Source organism: Dermochelys coriacea, chromosome 27, assembly GCF_009764565.3.
Source record: "Dermochelys coriacea isolate rDerCor1 chromosome 27, rDerCor1.pri.v4, whole genome shotgun sequence".
Classification (NCBI taxonomy): domain Eukaryota; kingdom Metazoa; phylum Chordata; order Testudines; family Dermochelyidae; genus Dermochelys; species Dermochelys coriacea.
This window is the reverse complement of record NC_050094.1, coordinates 6,331,594-6,355,763: the sequence shown is the minus strand read 5'-3', so window position 1 is coordinate 6,355,763 and position 24,170 is coordinate 6,331,594. Positions and strand designations below refer to the sequence as shown.

The 24,170-nt window shown below is 41.6% G+C and overlaps 1 protein-coding gene across 1 annotated transcript in view; it reads left to right on the top strand.

Moving 5' to 3' along the window:
- Positions 1-24,170, top strand: part of MARCHF10 (membrane associated ring-CH-type finger 10) — a 93,672-nt gene that overhangs the window by 47,298 nt on the left and 22,204 nt on the right. Inside the window, exons 4-7 of the mRNA XM_043503239.1 lie at positions 9,832-11,227; positions 15,124-15,290; positions 18,443-18,552; positions 22,090-22,203. Of these exons, the coding sequence (XP_043359174.1) occupies positions 9,832-11,227; positions 15,124-15,290; positions 18,443-18,552; positions 22,090-22,203 (1,787 nt within the window). The remainder of the gene's footprint in view (positions 1-9,831; positions 11,228-15,123; positions 15,291-18,442; positions 18,553-22,089; positions 22,204-24,170) is intronic.

Genomic DNA, 24,170 nt, shown 5'->3' with positions numbered 1-24,170 from the left:
AAAAATTTTGAAGGAGACAGTAGTTAAGGACATTGAGGTCAATGGTAAATGGGACAAAATACAACATGGTTTTGTAAAAGGTAGATCGTGCCAAACCAACCTGATCTCCTTCCTTGAGAAAGTAACAGATTTTTTAGACAAAGGAAACGCAGTGGATTTAATATGCCTAGATTTCAGTAAGGCGTTTGATACGGTGCCACATGGGGAATTATTAGTTAAATTGGAAAAGATGGAGATCAATATGAAAATTGAAAGGTGGATAAGGAATTGGTTAAAAGGGTAGACTACAGTGGGTGATACTGAAAGGTGAACTGTCAGGTTGGAGGGAAGTTACCAGTGGAGTTCCTCAGGGATCGGTTTTGGGACCAATCTTTTTATTACTCAGCACAAAAAATGGGAGTGTGGATGATACAAACCTGGGAGGTATTGCCAAGTTAGAGAAGGACCAGGATATCACACAGGAGGATCTGGATAGCCTTGTAAACTGAAGTAATAGTAATAAGATGAAATTTAATAGTGAGAAGTGTAAGGTCATGCATTTAGGGATTGTCATAAATAAAGAGAAGGGTAAACACCTTTCTGTATACAGTGCTATAAAATCCCTCCTGGCCAGAGGCAACATCCCATAACCTGTAAAGGGTTAAGAAGCTCAGCTAACCTGGCTGGCACCTGACCCAAAGGACCAATAAGGGAACAAGTACTTTCAAATCTTGCCGGGGGGGGAAAGGCTTTTGTTTGTGCTCTTTGTTTATCTTTTGTTCTCTCTTGGGACTAAGAGAGGCCAGACAGAAATCCATCTTCTCCAACCCATCCTAATCCAAGTCTCCAGTATTGCAACCAGTATAGGTAAGCCAGGCAAAGTGGATTAGTTTATCTTTGGTTCTATGTGAATTTTCCCTGTGTTAAGAGGGAGGTTTATTCCTGTTTTCTGTAACTTTAAGGTTTTGCCCAGAGGGGGATCCTCTGTGTTTTGAATGTGAATACCCTGTAAAGTATTTTCCATCCTGATTTTACAGAAGTGATTATTTTACCTTTTCTTTAATTAAAATTCTTCTTTTAAGAACCTGATTGATTTTTCATTGTTCTTAAGATCCAAGAGTTTGGGTCTGTGTTCACCTGTACAAATTGGTGAGAATTCTTATCAAGCCTTCCCCAGGAAAGGGGGTATACTGCTTGGGGGGATATTTTGGGGAAAGACGTCTCCAAGTGGTCTCTTTCCCTGTTCTTTGTTTAAAACGCTTAGTGGTGGCAGCATACTGTTCAAGGCCAGGGAAAAGTTTGTAACTTGGGGAAGTTTTTAACCTAAGCTGGTAAGAATAAGCTTAGGGGGTCTTTCATGCGGGTCCCCACATCTGTACCCTAGAGTTCAGAGTGGGGAAGGAACCCTGACATGGTTGTAGGGGTGGGATCATTTTGAACCAGAGATCATTTTGAACCAAAAGCACAGACCTGAAGAGGGGTTTGTTTGTTTTTTCAAGCTGAGATCAGCTAGAGGGTTTTCTGTCTATTTGCCTGGAAACAGAGGTGTTTGTAAAAAAACTAAGGGATTTTTCTTTTTTGAGCTGGAGTTTTCTCTACCTAAACGCAGGGTAGTTAACCTCCTGCAGGGAAATTCACAAGTTTCCCCCCCTCCACCCCCAATTCTCAGATATAGCTAGAGTTAAGCACAGAAAAGCAGGAAAATGACTACCAGTGAAGCAGCTAATAAACTAGAGCTGGCCAGATTTGAAGCTGAAGGGAAACAAAAAGAGCATGATAGATGGCCTTAAGGTGCTTGGATATGGAGGCTGAAAAATCCAGGGTGGAGACAGAGGAAGCTGCCCACAAGAGAGCTATGGAGGAGGGAAAAAAAAAGAGAGGAAGCATGCACTGGAGATGGAGAAGGCAAGGACTCAGCAGAATATACCAACCAACCCAAACAATCCTTTTCCAAGTACCACTTCCCATCCCAGAAAGTTCCCCGCCTACAAGGCAGGCGATGATACCGAGGCCTTCTCAGAAAACTTCAAAAGGGCCTGTCCTGGGTACAGCATCTCTACAGACTAGTACATGGTAGAACTGAGGCCACAGCTCAGTGGACCCTTAGCAGAGGTGGCGGCTGAAATGCCTAAGGAACACATGAACAGTTATGAACTTTTTAAAACCCAGGCGAGAGTCAGAATGGGGCTAACACCCAAGCATTCCTGTCAGCGGTTCAGAACCCTAAGGTGGAAACCAGATGTGTCATTTACCCGACATGCCTACCACATTGTGAAACATTGGGATGCCTGGATATCAGGAGCAAGTGTTAAATCTTCAGAAGAGTTGCCCTTCCTAATGCAAATGGAGCAGTTCTTAGAGGGTGTTCCTGAGGAAATAAAAAGGTACATCCTAGATGGGAAGCCCAAAACTGTAATTGAGGCGGGGGAGATTGGAGCCAAATGGGTGGAGGTGGCAGAAGAAAAAAAAACAACAAAACCAAAAACCAACTAGTAGCAGTTGGGGCGAATATCCGAAGGGGCAACCCGAAACAAAACCCTATCACCGCGGGCAACCCAAGGCCCCACCTACATCCCAAGGAAAACCCCAGACACCTTATTGTCCCACCACACCATTCTCCAGCAACTCACCTTGCCCCAGTGACTGGGCGATGTTTTAAATGTAATGAGCTGAGGCATGTGAAGGCCAACTGTCCCAAGAACCCCAACAGATTACAGTTCATTGCATCGGGGTCACACCAAAGGTCCTCAGGCTCAGATGCCTCCCAGATACCCTTAGAGTGAAGGGAAACTGAGTGTGGCCGGGAAGAAGGTTATAGTGTGGAGGGACAATGGAGTGCAGGTGCCAGCCATCCATCAATCCTTAGTGGACACCAGCTTAATCAATCCAGAGGCCCAAGTGATGATTCAACCCTTCAAGTCCAACTCTTTAGATTTGCCTCAGGCCAAGTTGCCTGTCCAGTACAAGGGTTGGTCAGGAATATGGACTTTTGCAGTCTATGATGATTATCCCATTCCCATGATGCTGGGGGAAGACTTGGCCAACCAGGTAAAGCTGGCCAAGAGGGTGGGAATGGTCACCCGCAGCCAGACTAAGCAAGCTTTCACACCTATCCCTGTTCCTGAGCCTTCCACCAGGGCCCCGTCTGTGTGAAACCGGATCCCCTGCCAACGATTGCAATGGCTGTAGTGGATCCAATCCGAGAGACCCAGCCAAAGCCGGTCCCCAAACTGAAACTGGGTGAAGCAACCAGCACCAGAACCATTGCCAGCACTGAGTCCAGCGCTTGCAACCGCGTCTACAGCTCCAAAACTAGAGGGCACCACCGAGCTTGCACTGGCAACAGCAGCAGATGACCCTACACAAGAGGCTCAGCCAGAACCTGAAATACCCCATAGTGCACCAGCGGAGAGTGGCTCACCATCAACGGAAACAGCCCCACCACCTGCATCACTTCAAGAGGGACCAAGCCCAGGTCCACAATCCAGTGAGAAACTGATGTCTCCAGAATCAAGGGAGCAGTTCCAGGCCGAACAGGAAGCAGATGAAAGCATCCAGAGAGCTTGGATGGAGGCATGGAGCAACCCACCGCCTCTCAACTCTTCTAATCAATCCTGGTTTGTTGTAGAAAAAGGACTTTTATACAAGGAAACTCTTTCTGGTGGGCACCAGGAAAACTGGCATCTTCAGAGACAAATGGTAGTTTCAACTAAGTACCGGGAAAAGCTCTTGAGCTTAGCCCACAATCATCCTACCGGCCATGCTGGGGTGAACAGGACCAAAGACCATTTGGGGAGGTCATTCCACTGGGAGGGAATGGGCAAGGATGTTTCTTGCCTATGTCTGATCTTGTGAGGTATGCCAAAGAGTGGGAAAACCCCAAGGCGAGGTCAGATCCCCTCTCCATCCACTCCCTTAATTGAGGTTCCATTTGAGCGATTAGCCATGGATATTCTGGGTCCTTTTTCGAAAAAGACACCCAGAGGAAAGCAGTACATACTGACTTTCATGGATTTTGCCACCCGATGGCCGGAAGCAGTAGCTTTAAGCAACACCAGGGCTAAAAGTGTGTGCCAGGCACTAACAGACATTTTTGCCAGCGTAGGTTGGCCCTCCAACATCCTTACAGATGCAGGAACTAATTTCCTGGCAGGAACTATGGAAAGCCTTTGGGAAGCTCATGGGGTAAATCACTTGGTTGCCACCCCTTACCACCATCAAACAAATGGCATGGTGGAGAAGTTTAATGGAACTTTGGGGGCCATGATACGTAAATTTGTAAATGAGCACTCCAATGATTGGGACCTAGTGTTGCAGCCATTGCTCTTTGCCTACAGAGCTGTATCACATCCCAGTTTAGGGTTTTCACCATTTGAACTTGTATATGGCCGCAAGGTTAAGGGGCCATTACAGTTGGTGAAGCAGCAATAGGAGGGGTTTACACCTTCTCCAGGAATTAACATTCTGGACTTTGTAACCAACCTACAAAACACCCTCCGAACCTCTTTAGCCCTTGTGAAAGAAAACCTACAGGATGCTCAAAAAGAGCAAAAAGCCTGGTATGATAAACATGCCAGAGAGCGTTCCTTCAAAGTAGGGGACCAGGTCTTGGTCTTAAAGGTGCTCCAGGCCCATAAAATGGAAGTGTCATGGGAAGGGCCATTCATGGTCCAGGAGCGCCAGGGAGCTGTTAATTATCTCATAGCATTCCCCACCTCAAACCGAAAGCCTAAGGTGTACCATATTAATTCTCTAAAGCCCTTTTATTCCAGAGAATTAAAGGTTTGTCAGTTTACAGCCCAGGGAGGAGATGACGCCAAGTGGCCTGAAGGTGTCTACTGTGAAGGGAAAAGTGCTGGTGGCGTGGAAGAGATGAACCTCTCCATGACCCTTGGGCGTATGCAGCGACAGCAGATCAAGTAGCTGTGCACTACCTATGCGCTGACGTTCTCAGCTAACCCAGGACTGACTGAACAGGCATACCATGCCATTTACACAAGTAATGCTTGCCCAATTAGAGCCCAACCTTACCGGGTGTCTCCTCAAGCTAAAACTGCTACAGAACGGGAGATCCAGGATATATTACAGATGGGTGTAATCCGCCCCTCCCGCAGTGCATGGACATCTACAGTGGTTCTAGTTCCCAAACCAGATGGGGAGATACGTGTTTGCATGGACTACCGTAAGCTAAATGCTGTAACTCACCCAGACAACTATCCAATGCCACGCACAGATGAACTATTGTAGAAACTGGGATGGGCCCAGTTCATCTCTATCTTGGACTTAACCAAGGGGTACTGGCAGGTACCGCTAGATGAATCTGCCAAGGAAAGGTCAGCCTTCATCACACATGTCAGGCTGTATGAATTTAATGTGCTCCCTTTCAGGCTGCGGAATGCACCTGCCACCTTCCAAAAACTTGCATATTCTCCCAATCCCGCTAGAAGACCATCTATAGTCACCTACCTTGAAGATGTGGCCATATTTTCAGATTCCTGGGCAGAACACCTGGAACATCTACAAAAAGTCTTTGAGCGCATAAGGGAGGCAGGACTAACTGTTAAGGCTAAGAAGTGTCAAATAGGTCTAAACAGAGTGATTTACCTTGGACGCCAGGTGGGTCAAGGAACTATCAACCCCCTACAGGCCAAAGTGGATGCTATCCAAAAGTGGCCTGTCCCAAAGTCAAAGAAACAGGATCCAATCCTTCTTAGGCTTGGCCGGATATTACAGGCGATTTGTACTGCAATACAGCCAAATCGCCGCCCCACTGACAGACCTAACCAAAAAGAAACAGCCAAATGCAGTTCAGTGGACCGAAGAGTGTCAGAAGGCCTTTAATCAGCTTAAAGCAACACTCATGTCTGACCCCGTGCTAAGGGCTCCAGACTTTGACAAATCGTTCCTAGTAACCACAGATGCGTCCAAGCGTGGTGTGGGAGCAGTCTTAATGCACCGAATCAAGAGTTCCATCCTGTGGTGTCTCTCAGCAAGAAGCTGTCTGAGAGGGAAAGTCACTGGTCAATCAGTGAAAAGGAATGTTACACGATTGTCTACGCTCTGGAAAAGCTATGCCCATACATTTGGGGATGGCGTTTCCACCTGCAAATCGACCATGCTGCGCTACGGTGGCTTCATACCGCCAAGGGAAATAACAAAAATCTTATTCGGTGGAGTTTAGCTCTCCAAGATTTTGATTTTGACATACAACACATTTCAGGAGCTTCTAACAAAGTGGCTGATGCACTCTCCCCTGAAAGTTTCCCGAATCAACTGGTCTAAATCGTCCTTAAGATGTGGGAAATATTGTTAGTCTTTATACAGTTAGTAGTATATTTAGAGATGCATGTGTCTTACTAACTGTTTTCTCCTAGAGCTCCAGGAAGAAATCACAGCCAGTGTTTCACCATATCTGTGATTTGGGGGGGCATGTCATAAATATAAAGGGAAGGGTAACCACCTTTCTGTATACAGTACTATAAAATCCCTCCTCACCAGAGGCAACGTCCTGTTACCTGTAAAGGGTTAAGAAGCTCAGCTAACCTGGCTGGCACTTGACCCAAAGGACCAATAAGGGAACAAGATACTTTCAAATCTTCAGGGAGAAGGGGGGAGAGAGAGAAAAAGGCTTTTGTTTGTGCTCTTTGTTTACCTTTTGTTCTCTCTTGGGACTGAGAAAGGCCAGACAGAAATCCATCTTCTCCAACCCATCCTAATCCAAGTCTCCAATATTGCAACCAGTATAGGTAAGCCAGGCAAGGCGGATTAGTTTATGTGAATTTTCCCTGTGTTAAGAAAGATTTATTCCCATTTTCTGTATCATTAAGGTTTTGCCCAGAGGGGGGGTCCTCTGTGTTTTGAATGTGAATACCCTGTAAAGTATTTTCCATCCTGATTTTACAGGGTGATACTTTTACCTTTTCTTTAATTAAAATTCTTCTCTTAAGAACCTGATTGATTTTTCATTGTTCTTAAGATCCAAAGGTTTGGGTCTGTGTTCACCTGTACAAATTGGTGAGGATTATTATCAAGCCTTCCCCAGGAAAGGAGGTATAGGGCTTGGGGGGATATTTTGGGGAAAAGATGTCTCCAGGTGGTCTCTTTCCCTGTTCTTTGTTTAAAATGCTTGGAGGTGGCAGCATACTGTTCAAGGCCAAGGCAAAGTTTGTACCTTGGGGAAGTTTTTAACCTAAGCTGGTAAGAATAAGCTTAGGGGGTCTTTCATGCGGGTCCCCACATCTGTACCCTAGAGTTCAGAGTGGGGAAGGAACTCTGACAGGGAGTAATAAAAAGAATTTTAGTTATAAGCTGGGGACGCATCAATTAGAAGTAACAGAGGAGGAGAAGGACCTTGGAGTATTGGTTGACCACAGGATGACTATGAGCTGTCAATGTGACATAGCTGTTAAAAAAAGCTAATGTGGTCTTGGGATGCATTATGCGAGGTATTTCCAGTAGAGATAAGGAGGTGTTAGTACCATTATACAAGGCACTGGTGAGATCTCATCTGGAACACTGTGTGCAGTTCTGGTCTCCCATGTTTAAGAAGGATGAATTCAAACTGGAACAGGTACAGAGAAGGGCTACTAGGATGATCCGAGGAATGGAAAACCTGTCTTATGAAAGGAGACTCAAGGAGCTTGACTTGTTTAGCCTAACCAAAAGAAGCTATGGGTAGAGAGGATTACTCTCTATAAATATATCAGAGGGATAAATACTGGAGAGGGAGAGGAATTATTTAAGCTCAGTACCAATGTGGACACAAGAACAAATGGATATAAACTGGCCATCAGGAAGTTTAGACTTGAAATTAGATGAAGGTTTCTAACCATCAGAGGAGTGAAATTCTGGAATAGCCTTCCAAGGGAAGCAGTGGGGGCAAAAGACCTATCTGGCTTCAAGATTAAACTCAATAAGTTTATGGAGGAGATGGTATAACGTGATTCTGGCAATTAATTGATCTTTAACTATTCATGGTAAATAGGCCCAATGGCCTGTGATGGGACATTAGATGGGGTGGGATCTGAGTTACTACAGAGAATTCTTTCCTGGGTATCTGGCTGGTGAATCTTGCCCACATGCTCAGGGTTCATCTGATTACCATATTTGGGGTCGGGAAGGAATTTTCCTCTAGGGCAGATTGGAAGATGCCCTGGGGGTTTTCGCCTTCCTCTGCAGCATGGGGCACGGATCATTTGCTAGAGGATACTCTGCACCTTTATGTCTTTAAACCATGTTTTGAGGACTTCAATAGCTCAGACATAGATGTGAGGTTTATTGCAGGAGTGGGTGGGTGAGATTCTGTGGCCTGCATTGTGCAGGAGGTCGACTAGATGATCATAATGGTCCCTTCTGACCTTAAGATCTATGAATCTAGTGATTTGTGTAAAGTCTGAGGTGAACACAATCTGTTTTCCCTCCTCTAAAAGCAATTTCTCTCCTTGAGTCCATACTGTGTGCTGTGATAAAAGAAAAAAAAGCATATGTTAATAGATAAAAATGGAAAATCCTTTCTAAAACCACAGATGCCTTGGATGAATCTGTGTTCTCCTGTTGAAGGCAATGGGAATTGTAGGAGCACTTCTCAGGAAGAAGTTGCTTGTAATTTAGAGAGAGGAAGCAGTGGTAAGCATATGCACTTTTATTAGACAGTGCCCTTAATAGCTGTTCTTTGCTTATTCCCTAACACACTCATGTAATGTGAGAAGATGTTACAATAGACACAGGGCCTAGTTCCATTTTCTTACTCATTTTTAATTCATACTTGGAAAGTTTTGACAAAGGATGCCTTCCCCCTTTGACTGATGGTCTGCCCTCTTCTAGAGAAACTAAAGTGGCTTTTTTGGATACTGCAATGGATGACAGGCTATATCAGACATCTTTTTCAGGTGTTGGTCGTTGATTCTCATTCATGCTAGATTAATGGTGACTAAAAGTGATTGATTGCTGTTCAATGGTCTTTGTGAAATCAGCACGTCTCAGACCTGTTTCTAGGCATCCATGTTAGAAACAATTGCTATGACCACAGCTGGCATTTTATGTTGCACTTAGAAACCAAGAATTAGATGGATCTTGGAGAATGAACTATTCTTAACTCCCTACAGGTGGGTGATCCTCTAGGATACAGTCACTAATGAGCACAGAGGATTTCAGGGATGTCATTCTGACCCCTTTTACCAACAGTACAAATCACGTGGGAAGGAGTATTATTTGGTGGTTAGAATGGGTGATAGAGAATCTGTTTGCGTATCTACTGCTGATAAGCTGTATGACTTTGGGCATGTCATTTCATCTCTGTATCACTTTTTCCATTTGTAAAACATGGATAATACCTATTCAATTTGTGAAGAGCTTTGAAAGCCTTAGATAGAGGTACTATGATGCTATTTGCAAATAATAAGTATTACTACAAATTTTGAACAGAAAAAAGAAAAATCTAAAAACATAGTGATAATTTCTGTTGATCACAAAAGGGCAGTTCCTTCTGGAACTACACATTGAATGCAAGTAGTAGGTAGGATAATATTTATGCTGGGAAGGAGACATGTTGTTAATTGGACCTCTAGAAGTTCCAGTGCACCATTTAGCATGATTTATGAATTTCCTTTATGTGGTCTTACAGGTATCCAGATAGCAAAGTAATATTGACTTCTTGTTTGAACCCTAGAAGAGTTTATGAATAAAGTCTACTAATTGTGTTAAAGTGCACTAGAACTGCAGTTACCTATAACTGAATATGTCATAACATCAATACCAGAACAGCAATAGTAAGAAATAGCTATTTAGAGCATGTGTTAGGCACTAGAAACAAAAAGGATCAAATGCTGAAAGTTGATTTTGTTTTCACTGTAGATCTTGGAGTGACAAATGAAACTACGCTCACGAACAAGAAGAGATCTCAAGAGAGAAGGAATTTAATCCATTCCTCTAAGCTAAATCTCGATCATAAAGGTCTAGCCAAAGATAGAAAAATAGGAAGCATTCTTCCACAGGCTCAGCAGTCTCCAATTCTATCATATGCATCTACCTTACAGGGAGCTCATGGTTCCTTTGTTTCAAATGAGTCACATGGTCCATCTCTTATACCCACTAAAATGTCTCCTTTGAGGTTTAGAGATGAAAACTTTTATTCTCTGCGTTGCTTAAACATGAAAGATTCCTATGAAGAAAATGATACTAAAGAGGATATATTAGAGAAAGAATTCCTTTCTTTAAATCTAAATCACTCTCCTACTCCTCTAGAACAAAACAGCAAATTTAGTGGAATATCCTTGGCACAAGATGAACAACGTAACTCTGAAGAAGCTGGATACGATAGAAGTATTTCATCAAGAAGAGTTGAATCTTCTAATGGACCATTAAGACAACACAATGTAATGGACACAGCTGTTGAACAGTCTTCATTAAGGCCAAGAAACTCTAGTGACTATGGAAAGTCTTACACTCCAGATGGGAATTCTTCTGAAGGTGCTGATTGCAATAAAAATGAAAATGAAACTCCATTATTTAGCTCAAGAAGCTCACGAGCTGAAAGCAGACCAGGCAGCTCACCTATTGCTGAGACTCTTAATAACATTAGCTCTATAGATAGGCCTAGTGTCAATATTTATAACAGAGAATTGCAAGCCTGTGAAAGCAATCAAAGGCGTTATACTGATCTCCTTACTTCTGCAAGGTCAACAGTTCATAGACCATTATTGTATTCTGCATATAATACGCCAAGATCATTAATACAATCTGCACCTAGAGCTGAAGTCTCAAAAGATTTGAGCTTGACAACTGTATCATCTCAAGTATTGGATTTGGATGGAAGTTCAAGGTTTAATGTTCGTAGACCTTTGTCTCCTATAAGAAGTAGAGATTGTTTTTCTGCTGCAGAAAGTTATGAATCTTCATCCCCTATAGTCAGTACACCTGAAGATAATAGCCTACTGGATGATAGTATAGATAATGGTTTAAAGAGCACATCTCCAAATGCTGCCTTACTTGATGAAGAGAACTTACTAAATTCACATAGTTCTTTTTTATCTATAGATTCTTCCAACCCATCTTTGTTTCAAACAAATTTCACAGCCCACCTTCACATGGCTGGCACATTACATGATCAATTACCACTTGCTTTGCTGGCAGTGTCTGAATTACAAAATCAAAGTAGTGCTATGAGCAGCATGACAGCATGTGATACCACAAGTGCAAAGGAAATAAACAAACATGCAGACCCAGAGAAGCTTAAGAAACTGCAGGAAAGGTGAGAAATACATATTGTTACCCTTTCGACATGAGCAATTAGCCAAAGTTTGAGGCCCTGTGGGTTGTTTCCATTGGGAGGAGAAATTGATGATGGAGGCAGGGTACCTTTGAAGCAATCCTTTTTATTTCCAAAGAACCTCCAAGTCCTGTTTCCCTGAACACAGAAGGAAAACAAACAACTGGCGATATTTTCTTTGCTCATAGCTCCAAGCCCGTTCAGCCTAAAAGCTCTTTCAATAGGTTTTTCTCAGGGCCATACTCTGTGCTTGTTCAGGCAGCACCTGGCTTTCTTCCTCTTCTCTGGAGTATCTCCTGCCTCTCTCTCTCTGATACATACACACCACTCTATTAAAACAGTTCCTGGGAAGCCCCCCCTCCACCCAATAGTTCAAATTCCCGAGCAACCTCACATGTGCTTGTGCCTGTGTTTTGGGCAGTGACATGCACTTCTGTTTGGGGCCAAGACTTATTGTTTCATAAAAGGATCTGACTGTTTCTTACAGCAATCTTAAATGAAGATGGCAGTTGCATACCCCAGTTTTAATGAGGCTTAGCTTAACTTGTAACAGTATAATTCTCCAGGACACACCCCCATGATTTCACATTAACATGCAGTTCTATAGCTAAATGGAGAGCTCCGTAGAATTCAACATTATATTTGTATTTGTTTATATTAAGGTTGCCCAGTGTTTGACCTTTTGGATCCTCTATGGTAACAAATGGCTGGATTTTATAATGTTTCAAAATTTCCATATCATTAAAACTCATTGCCAGATACCTTTGTGTACACAGGTGAAGAATTAGGTCATAACCCCTTCCCCCCCACACATACATATTTCCCATTATAATTACAATTTTCCCTTACTCAAATGCTTGCCAGTTTTCATAACTTACAGTGACACTGAAGCTGCTTTTAGTTTTAGCAGGGCTTGTGTGCGCATGCACACACATGTGCCACGAGTAAAAATGGCTGTACTTCTCATGGTTTCAGAGTAGCAGCCGTGTTAGTCTGTATTCGCAAAAAAGAAAAGGAGTACTTGTGGCACCTTAGAGACTAACAAATTTATTTGAGCATAAGCTTTCATGACCTACAGCTCACTTCATCAGATGCATCCGATGAAGCGAGTTGTAGCTCACGAAAGCTTATGCTCAAATAAATTTGTTAGTGTCTAAGTTGCCACAAATACTCCTTTTCTTTTTTGTACTTCCCATGGTTTCCAGTGGAACACAGGCTGTTGAAGAGGACTGCCATTTCACTACTACAAAATAGATTGCATCCTGATGCTTCTCCCACTGACACACGACACTTGTGTCAACCCTGAATATTTGCTAATGTTGCTGAGGTTGTAATTAAGGTTTGTGTAATACTGTGGAGGAGATGAATGTGTTCTTTGCAGTATGTTTCTTTATCAGTTGAAGGCAGAACTAAATTCCTTTGGATGATCTGGAGTCTGTCACTGTCAATGGAAGTGTGCTGTGTGGGCATTAGGATACAGTTAAGAGGTGGCTAAGCTTATTATTTTCTTGCTTTTTAGGGTATCATAGCCATCCTTAATCTCTTTTAGACCAAGTTTTTGGTTATGGAAGGAATATAGATAAAAGAAGCCATCCATACAGATGCTAAGGAAGTTAAGAGGATTGTCTGTTCTAAAAACTTGTTAGCTGACCCAGTTTCTCCACTTTCTTCCCTAAAACTGTAATTTCCTTGGCTGAAAAGACTTTCTGATACAGGCATATTGGTCAACTCTGGGTTTCCTGCTGCTGACTGTAATCAGCAAGCTGCTCTTTTTCTCAAGCAGTTGTTTCAACAATTAAGAACAAAGATGTTTTCATGAAAACGTGCCTCTCCATCCCATCTCTCCACTCCCCCAGAACATAAACCAACTGGCCACATATTCAGTTTTGGCACTTAACAGAAGTGACATAGCTCCAAGTCATATAGTACCAGAAAGTAAACTGGACACATAGAAGAACAAAGATGCTTTATTTCAAAAGGTGTTAACCCTTAGAATACTTAGCCCAACATGTCCACTTCTTAACTCCCCACTCCTTTTCCAAAAAACCCCACCCACCAACTAGGCTGTAACAGACTCTGGCTTTTTCATCCCTTCCTTACAGCTACCGGCCTGTAGCGAAGCAAAGATTCACTGGCGCGGCATCTCCTGCTGGTTGCCTCAGGAATTAGCTCTTTCCAGCCTTCAGAGTGCCCTCTGCAGGCCAGCATCTCACCTGCTGCTGGCATCCATGTACCTCCCAGACACCAGTGCCCCTTTACCTTGGTGTCCTGCCCCCTGGCAATGCTCGCACACTCTAGCTGTCCCCTCCTAGGGGAACCCCCAACCTCTAAACCCATCTTGCCTCAGTGGCTACTGCCAGTCATTATCTAGCCTATGCTCACTGGGGCAGACTGCAGTCCATAATGACCACTCATCATTGGCAAGGGATGTAGGACCAGCTGCCTCTGCCTATTCCCAGGCTATACCTCTGTAGACCCAGTACCTTTCCTGGCCTTTAGCATGGCCTTCAGCCTGGGGTTTTACCAGGCTAGAGTACCTCAGCTCCCTTTGCTTTTCCCTGGCTCGGCTCCAGTCCTAGAGTGAGGCTCCCAAGAAGCTAGCCCTTCTCACTCCAGGCCTAGAGTGAGACTCCTCTGCTTCTGGCCCACAGCCCTCTTATAAGGGCCAGCTGGGCCCTGATTGATCTGGCCACACCTGTGGTAAGCTATTCACTCAACTTTTCCCAGCCCTCTCCAGGGCTGCATTTACTGTTGGCTCCCCAGGGCAGCCCTCTCCCAGGGCTGTTTTAACCCCTTCAGGGTCAGAGCAGGGTGACGACCCCGCTACACAGCCCCAAATATCTGCACTGCCACTTTCATATGCTTGCTTGACTTCCTAATACCATCTGCTGTCCCCCTGCAAGTTCTTAACCCAGGAGATTGCTAGAAAACTAGTAGCAGAGGGAGATGAATCATGTTGGAAGGGCAGGCTAGGAAGGAAGTGGGAGTCCTGGGGATAGAATCTTCTCCTACTGTCTCAATCTGTCCAATCATCACAAAAGGACTGAGGACTGTCCAGTTTTCTAAAGATATACAGGTGTCTAAAATGCTGTATATAAAACTCTATAGGGTCTCATGTTTTATCACCATAAAAGGAAAGCAGGAGTATTTCTTGAGTTGCTTTTTCACCTTCAGAAAATTTGTTTATGATGAGTTTGCCAAGTTTAACTAAAATTAATCCAGTTCTCAGTTGTTTTGTTGTTTAGAATTTTAGTCCTTGAACGTGAATCCTTTCTGGTCATTTTGATGCATGCAAGAAGTGTTGATTGTAGTTTAGTTAAAAAAAATTAAAATCTTATTTTTCTCCAATGTTTGTAATTAGAGAGTCATTAAAATGTCCTCTCATCCCCATACACTGTTTTGGTCCTTTTCCTTCTAGTTAAAATATATTTCCCCTTAAAAAAATTATATTCTATTTGTTTCCTTGATTTCAGCACAGCGCAGCTTTGCAAATAAGGCAGTACACATTAGCTACCACACCCTAACTGATTCTGCAGGGGTTGAGTGCCAAACATTATGGTTCTTGTATAAAAACCAGTGGCTGTAGTTTCCGAGCTGTACACTGTCTATCATGGATTCAAAAATTTTAAAAAACCCAAGGATTTAGAAACCACAAGATTTCCTCCCCCCCACTCCCGTACATCTTAAGTTTGACAGTGAATAGTAATTGCAACCCATTGGATATTATTTGTTCAGATCACTGACATACTGAAAGATGTTTAGGGAAGCCTCTTTAACCCCCCCTCCAAAACATGTTAATTAAAGTATAAATTAATTCTAATGTTGGACTGTAGAGTTTGGTGAAAGAATACTTCTGATTTGTTCTATTGTGTCTTTAGTCTACTGGCCGAAGACTCAGAAGAGGAAGGAGACCAATGCCGAATATGTCAGATTGCTGGGGGCTCTTTAACAAATCCACTGGTAGAACCATGTGGGTGCGTAGGAACCCTACAGTTTGTTCATCAGGAATGTCTAAAAACATGGCTGAAAGCTAAGATAAAATCAGGTAGGAATGTGAGAAGAGATTACTACAAGTGCAACAGAATGTCACTAATTTAAGAAACCTCATGATATGAGGGCCAAATTCACCTTTGGAATCACTCCCTGACATAAGTGAAGCTATATCAGGTAATATCAGTGGAGTTACACACCAGGGATGAATTTATCCCATAGGTTTGTCAACATTTCAGTCTTTTTCCACAAGGAAAAATTAGGTCAAATAACTGCAAATATTTGATGGCCTTGCTTAGATTTGTGCTCATCTGTTGACCAATGGCCAGAACTAAAATTCTAAATTTCCAGAGTTTACCGTATAAAATAAGCCAATTTATATATATACACACACACACCAAAGGCTGAGGGATTTACACATTACTAGCAGCATCATGTGAACAACAAATTTTGTAGGATCCATAAACTTCACCTGTAAGACTAATTAATAGGGAGGAAAAGGAGCATGTTGAATGACAAATCCATAAAGTGAGAAAAACGTGTTTTTAAAAAATATTGAAGTAGGGGGAGAAGGAACCTGCATAGGATGAATTTTAGTGCCCATCAAAGTAACTGATAGCTAGAGAAAGGTACACCACAAATTATTGCTATGCAAGCTTCCCTGATCTTCATCCCCCACCTTGGTATTGACATACTAATACTAAAGTGAAACATTCCTGGTATTCTATTTCTATTCCTGTCCTGAATGAAGAACAACAACATTATAGTGCTATAAATGTGAATTGCAAAGCAGGGTTTTGCAAAGTTTTGCGTAATATGGACCATATTTTAATACAAAGATTGTCTTGTGAACCACTCCCGCTTACATTTGAAATCACACATAAATTAAGTCATTGCTTGCATGGAAAAGGAATATTGAGCATACATGTATGTGTTTTAGCTGCCTATTAGTGCAATTTAGCAGCTAGCAATGAAGGAGAGGAGTCAATGTCATATAAGAGTCACAGACTCAGATCTCAGCCTCCAGAGATAATAATAAGCAAGTTTATCACTTAATTCCATATATTGTGAGAATTTACTGTTTAGATGTGTCAAAAATTCTTTTCTTAGATTCAAGAAGACAGGAGCCCACACCAACCTTGTTTTATTCTTCATCAGCACAGGATGTAGCAGTTAAATGCAGATTCTTAATCCTTAGTCAAATTCTTGACTGACCCCAGGATCAGGGGAATGAGATACTTCCCTCATCTTCCTCAGATCCTGCCCTGGGTTCAGGGAGAGTTCAGCCAGCCAGCTTGGGAGCCAGAGTGAGAAAGAACACTAGCAAGGGGAGAAAGTGTTTGGATAGTATACTGGAAATTCGTTTGACTAGCTATGTGTTTGGATGGGCAGAAGTGGGACTTCTGGTCAGCAAAGGACTTTTAAAAAAAAAAAGTCTGTCTTTAGGGCAAGGACCTGATCTGAGTATCTGTAATAACCTTGGATTATTTTCAGTGCCCAAGAAAAGTTATAGAAGGACATGCTTTTAAACAATACTAACCACATATTAAATATAATACAGTGGGCCCCAAAGCAAGTGGAACCCATTGTTCTATCTTAGAGTTTTATACAAGCACCCATCACCACAATATCTGACTGCCTTCCACACAAAAAAAAAAATCAATGGCAATAGCAAAGTTTCAAGAGGATTTCATGGAGTCTCTAGAGTTTCTTCCATTTGGGGGTGAAAATCTGCTTGAGGTTTTTTAAAGGATTTTATTAATTTCCTCCTCTTTATTGAGGTGTGTCTCAGTGTCATTTTTATGGTGGAAAGCAACTGGAGCCAATTATTCCCTTCTTTGTTGATGGGGCTGGGCAGGAAGGGGAGGAAAGACATCCAGTGAAAATACTAGGCAGCACATTGGACCTTTATTTGGTTGGTATTGGCCAGGCCGTGAGTGCAGAGACTTGATATGTGGATGTTATGGTTATATTTTACTTGAGACTCGGGTGGAATTTTCCTGGACCTTTTCTTTTTTTCACCACTATCCCCACCCGTTCAGTGAATGAAATTGAGTTTCAGAAGGTAGAGGTCTCACTATGCAGTCAAAGAGAATAGCCAGAGTGTCCAGTCTCGTTTCCACTGGAGTGAGTGGCAAAATTCCTGCAGACTTCAAAACAAATAAATACAAATAGAAGTGTTTTACTGGTTATCTGGAGGTGTCGTTTTTCAAATGTGGTCCTGGACTATAATCCGACTTCTAGTGTTTTGTGGAATTAAGGACTTGGAGAAACAAGCGGAGATAAGAGAGAGGGCGTGTTATGAAGATTCCTCTAATGAAATGGCCTGCCAGAAAGAAAACTGACACTCTGAGTTAGATCTTACTCACCATTTTCAACTCAGCCTGTTGACTCTTCAATTTACAAGGGGAAAAAATAAAATCTTTATTTTTCTATAATATAACATACATACATTTATAGGTAACAAGCAAGAGAAAAGAGTATTTCACATCATACTGTCAGTCTTGAGTGAGTTGGTCCCAATGGGACCTACCAGGCCCATACAGTTAGGGCCAGATTTTCAGAAAAGCTGAGCTTCCAGTTAGGCACGGGACTAAAAAGCCAGATTTCCAAAAGATCTGAACATACTGGGTGCTTGTTGGTTCCTGAACAATTTTGAAAGTCTGGCCAAAAGTGTCACAATGGGAGTGGTTTCAGAATGGACTTTTGAGAATCTGTTTTTTATTTAGGAACCTAAATGGGAACTGAACTAGTCAGAAAATCTGGTCCCAGTTGTGGGAGCTGAGCCCTTGGAAATTTGGCCCTGAAAAGTTGTGAATAGCCACTTACATTAATTGAGCTTATGTCCGTTTGTTTGAAACAAATGTACATAAATATTACTTTTCTAAATCAAATAAACCATATTGATCAAGGTATGCATCTCATAACTCCTGCATTTGTAACCCATAGTTACAGTTTTGTAAACTGTTATACATCACATGGAGTGTAATAGACAATACAGCTAGTATTTAAAACCATTACCACATAATAATGGGCATGATTAGAATAGAGTTCAATGGAATTTAGATTCAAAGCTGGCAACCTTGAGTAAAAAATGGCCTAAAAATAAAGGTTCCATGTAGTAGTGATTTTGTAATATACAGAGACACTGTGCTCAATATGGACTTACAAGTTCAACACTGTATTTAATTCCTCATTTAATTTCAGGTGCTGAACTGGGGGAAGTGAAAACCTGTGAACTGTGTAAGCAGAGCCTGATAGCTGATCTGGATGATTTTGATGTGAATGACTATTACAGAAATCACCAACAGTCTTGGGTAAGAAACTGACTCTTTCCAAATAAAGGCCTTTAATCCTATTTTGGTATTGCTGGCTTGCAGTACTCTGTGTGTAATGATCTGCCATCATACACTGAAGCCAGCTAAACTGCAAGGAAGAGATATGCTTCTTTACGCAGATTTAAAGACATGTAAAAAAGCCCCTGAGTAATAAGAGTCTGAAAATAATAATCGCAGTTCATTTCATAAAACTGCCCAATATCATGAGGCTTTGAGTGAAGGAAGTTTGTAATTACATTTGGAGATGGGGAATAACATTCTTGTTTGCTAGGTAGAGATGGCATTGCAGCGTGAAAGCCTGTTGAGGGGACGACTAGCCAAGGTTAGTTGTCCTCTGCAGCATCTTGCAATTTAAAAAAACAAAAAAACAAAAAAAAACAAAACACCACACAGACAAGAAGAAGATTCAGGTGGATTTTTTAATTTCAAGGAATTGAACATCATCCCATTATTAATATTAAAGTGCTATTTGTGAAACAAGTTGAATAAATTTATTTTAAACAGAAAAATTCAGGGGTAAGACACGGAGATATTGAGAGCTGTAAGAAAACAAACCTAGCATCACAATAAATTTAGTATTTTTTAGCTTTATGCCTGCCAAAGAGTAATCTACTTAGTTTTCCAGAAGATAAATATCCCAAGCATGGAGTTCGCAAAAAGAAAAGGAGTACTTGTGGCACCTTGGAGACTAACAAATTTATTAGAGCATAAGCTTTCGTGAGCTACAGCTCACTTCATCAGATGAATGCATCCGATGAAGTGAGCTGTAGCTCACGAAAGCTTATGCTCTAATAAATTTGTTAGTCTCTAAGGTGCCACAAGTACTCCTTATCTTTTTGCGAATACAGACTAACACGGCTGCTACTCTGAAACCAAGCATGGAGTTCTAATACTTTACTATAAGATGGTGATGGGTTCAGCTTGTTATGAAACAAAATAAATGTGCGAATGCAGACTAACATGGCTGCTACTCTAAAATAAATGTTGTTCATAAAGGGAGACAGGAATGACAGGGTAGGTCATGCTGGTGAGGGAGTGGCAAAATATGTGAAAGCAAGCATAATGTCAAATAGCAGAATCTCTACACTCAGGAATAATCACACTGAACCATAAACAGACTAAAGTGATAAGCACACACCCCTTTCTCAAACTTTAAAGTGTTTTAAAGAATTACAGGCTGTACCTATGTTGGGTAGTTTGACAATTCAACACATCAAATTTCATATTTAAGGTCATACTGCAAAGCTCATCTCTTTTCCTAGGCATTTGAAAATGGGTGGAATTGTAAGGATGAGTAATTGTTGGAGAGATAAGGGGAATTAAGCTGGTGGGAGGTCTTGCTTGCTGGTTGTGATTTATATCTGTTTGTGATTTATATGTTTGTACTGATGCACTTAAGTATTATTTGTGATGTATTTTAGTTATGCCAAAAACACCTAAAACATATGGATAGATATGCTATTTAGCATTTATAGAAATCTAAATAAATATTGCAGTGTGCCAGAGTCTTTCCCACTGATTCGTAGAAGATAGCCACTTCTACCAGATTGTGTTTCTCAAATTATTTGCAGTAAACAGTGTATATTTCCCCATCTGCATCGCTCTAGGCCTTATTTAGTTATAAAAAAAGTAAATGATTTCCCAGCATGCTTGGACAGAAGTGATACCACCAAGCTATTTTCTAGCTGATTGATTTGCCATTGTGCTGTAAAATGTATAGGAATATAAAGGTTCACTTAGAATGAGATTGTCTGTAGATACCCATTGAAAGTGCAGAGTAGAACATCATGGCTTGGAATATTATTCCCTGTCTGAATGGAACAAAAAACCCAAACAAGCAAAAACACCATAAGAACCAATGAAGATACAGCTTCCAAAAATATAATTTGAGGAGATTTTGTAAGTGCTAAGCCATGCAGATGAATGTTGTAGTTTAAGGAAGGTTGTAGTTTCCAGATTAACGAGCATCTCTTAGGTTTATTATACTGGTAGCACTGACAGAGGATACTGTTGAATAAGTTTGACCAAGTGACTTGCTCAAGTTCAGAGACGCAATTAGCATTGATGAGTACCTGTCTCCTGGTCCTGTGCTTAGGCTATGCCTCTCAGGGACTACTGTACCTGAATGCTTGATTTTTAACACAATATTCTTAATCAAGAACATGCTGCTTAGATCCAGCACTATTATTAGTAACTTCAAGGGTTCATTTAGCATTCAGTGTGCCCCATTAAAAAATTTAATTTATCACTTTTAAAAATAAAAAAAATCTCTGCTTCAGCAGTGAAATGTAATTATTTCTGAGCTGGAAAGATGGCTGCCATTCTGAGCTAGCAATATGAAACACTGTATTTGGAGGAAAATTGTTATTATTGTTAATTTCAGTAATTCTTTTCACCATTGGCAGCTTGATGCACTAAATTACAGCGAATAAAACGTAAACAAAAAAATAATCAAAAGCCAGGCAAAATAATTCTTATGTTCAGAATACAGAGGGGGAATTTGGGGAGGCAGAATTAATTACCTGCCCAGAGTGCAGCCAAGACACTGGGTTGTCAGCACTCCTATGATGGCTACAAGTGCTGTGAGATCATTAAAGCCCACAAATGGTCAGGACCTCAAATTTCCATCATATCAGAAAGCTGCAACATCCAGCAGAATATCATACTCTACTCCATGGTATAGCATTGAAAGGGAAAAGTGCCACATGCTGAGTTCTCTACACTTGTGGTTTTCCCTGGAGAACTTCCATCTAATTATGGAAAGGCCCACTTCTCATTTGCTAATTAGACCCGATGATCTGTATTGTATTTGATATGTGCCAAAATATACAGCAGTTTAAGATGGCATAGCTTCATCTTTTTGTTAATTATTAGCTGAGATTTGCCATTACTTGTGCCAAGGAGTTAATTTATATTTGTTTTCTTCCTGTTTTGTCCTGTATGGATCCAAACTGATTTTCTCCTCTTTACATTTCTTTTCTGTGTGATCGCAGGTTACATTCTAGATGAAATTCTATGGTCGGTTTTATGCCAGAGATCAGACTAGATGATCATAATGGTCCCTTCTGACTTTAGCGCCACCCCCCCCAGAATTTACTAATCCACGGGCGAGCCTTAGACAGGACACTCTTTAGAGTCTTTTACTCCTTTAATTGCCTTCCAAAGGTCAGTGTTGAGTCTCTCATCCACTCTATGTCCTTAGTATGTTGTGTTTTAGGAATGCTGGGAGTCCCTGCTGGCCCTGGAGTCTGACAGACTGGATCAGGAAGCTAAGCCAAGCCAGGTCACTCATATGTCAGTGCAGAGACCTTATGCTAGGCTATTGTATGTGATAGTCACTACTCACAGTAATTAAGAAATTAAATACAAGCCAGGAGGATAGTTCAGAGTTAATAAATGAGTTTGGGAGGTAATATAGCTCTGGCTGAAGTAACTGAGTACTGGTTCTAGTCCTTATGGTCTTTAGAAACCAGGGTTACAGTAACAGTAAATAAATTGGCTCTCTTCTGCACACAGGTACAAAGTAAGCTAATGAATTCAGGTCTCTACCTTGTGCTGCTCCTTCACCTTTATGAACAGAGGTTTGCAGAACTCATGCGACTAAACTACAACCAAGCCAGTAGAGACAGGGTAAGAGGAGTGAAAATGATAGTTCTTCAAATCACACACCGCTAATATCATATACTCATTTTTTACTTACATGGCTCCTTATCCAGCCAATGATACCTCCCTAGTTGTCAAGCCCACAGAAGTTCTGCAATCCACTTAGAATCTATAGCAGTCTTTCTTTTTCAAAATCAGCTACATGAAGTTTTATTCAGTAACCTAAGCCTTCCTCAGAGGTAGAAGCTACAATCCTGCCTAATGCTATCCCAGTGCAGGATGGGTATTTCCCCCATTGATTGCCAATTACTTACACATGCTCCATATCCCTTCTGGCAGCTCCACAAGAGACAGCTGTGCAATGGGGGGTGGGGGTTGTTCTTATGTGTTTCCCTTGGTTACCAGCCACAGTAGAAGAAAAGTTTAAAAAAAAATAAATCTGGGATTAACTGTGTGCATGTGGAAATGCAGCCTGAACCATTAAAGAATGAGAATCCCAAAACCTTGTCAGAGCAGAGTTGTACCCCTGTAACTTGTATTAGTGCATTGTATCCACAATCTGGCTAATCTGGTTAACATAAACCTATTTACAATGATCTCACAGAGAATTCCCTCTAGCTGTTTCAGTGCCAGTGCATTCTCAGACTTCCCCACCCAGATCCCTGAAATGGGGTTTGTGGAAGCAGAGCTCCACAGTTAGAGAGCTGCTATACCAAGTTTTTTTAATTGTGGCCTGTATAAATAATGATTCAGTGTGTAAGATAGCAGCTATCTAAAAATGAATAACAGCAGTATTACATTAAAAGATTCTTTACTTTTTTAAAATAAAATAAATCTTGAGTCTGCTGTATTGCACCCTGTAAACAGAAAACTTTTATGCATAACATTACAGTCAGAAGTACTGGAAATACTGCACAGGATAAGTGCATGAAGAGTTGTAGGAGCCTTATAAAAGCATGCTGGGAGACATGCCAAATGCAGTGGTGTAGCTGCCATATCAGTGCTTTCTACCGGCACTAGCACAGCAATGATCAGGAGTGACTTGATGCAGACTACAACAGTGGTAAGCCATACTTTGAGCAAATGCAATTGCACAAGTACTGGCAACAACTGTGCACCATTAAAAGCACTTTTGAATGTGGACCCAACTGGCATAATTCTCAGTTAACACATGCTTGCAGCTGAGGCATGGTTAAGGTGGCTCAGGGCTACTCTCATTTTCACTCTGCTTCACATGGCCACATATGGGCCCCGAGAAGAAAAAAATAGCTGAAGGTCAGGATTTGCAAGAGTGTTTGTGTGATTTAGGAGAACAAGTGTCAGCGACTTTCAGTGGGACTTGTGTTCAAAGTCACATAGGTACATTTGAAAATCCCACTGATAGTGCAGTGCATGACAGCCATGCCTCTGATCCAATCCCTGATCCAACAGGGTCATTTTAAGGCCCTCGTATCAGTGCTACCCCAGCCAATCATGCCCCCAGTGCAAATGGTATACTCTAGGGGCTCTTTCCACCCAATTTAAGGCTGCTTTTTGGTGTCAAAGTAGTATAAAAGGGGTCTTTAATGTAACTGAGAATCAGGACGAAGCTGTGTTTCAAGAATATACACAAGACTACAGGATGGTTCAGAATGCATCCGTTGGTGGCACCTGGTATCATATTTTACAATAAAAAAGTGACATGATGCAGCTTGTTGGCAGCATGAACATATTTCAGAGCAAGACATATTTCTGTTCTCTTAGAGCACTTCTGAAAAGTTGCAAAACTGCCGCAGAGACTTTCATTCAATTGGCAGGAAAAGTCCATCTGGAGCTGAAACTGCTCTGTACCTTGTGGAGCTCTTTGGAATGACATTTTTATTTTTAAATTCACAGAACACTGCTTCATTGGAGTGTTATAAATATAGTTGAGCTGGTCTGAAAAGGTCACATATATTGATCCAGTGGCTTTGGTGCTTGTAGCTAATATGTGGTCTCTCCTTGATACTGATGGG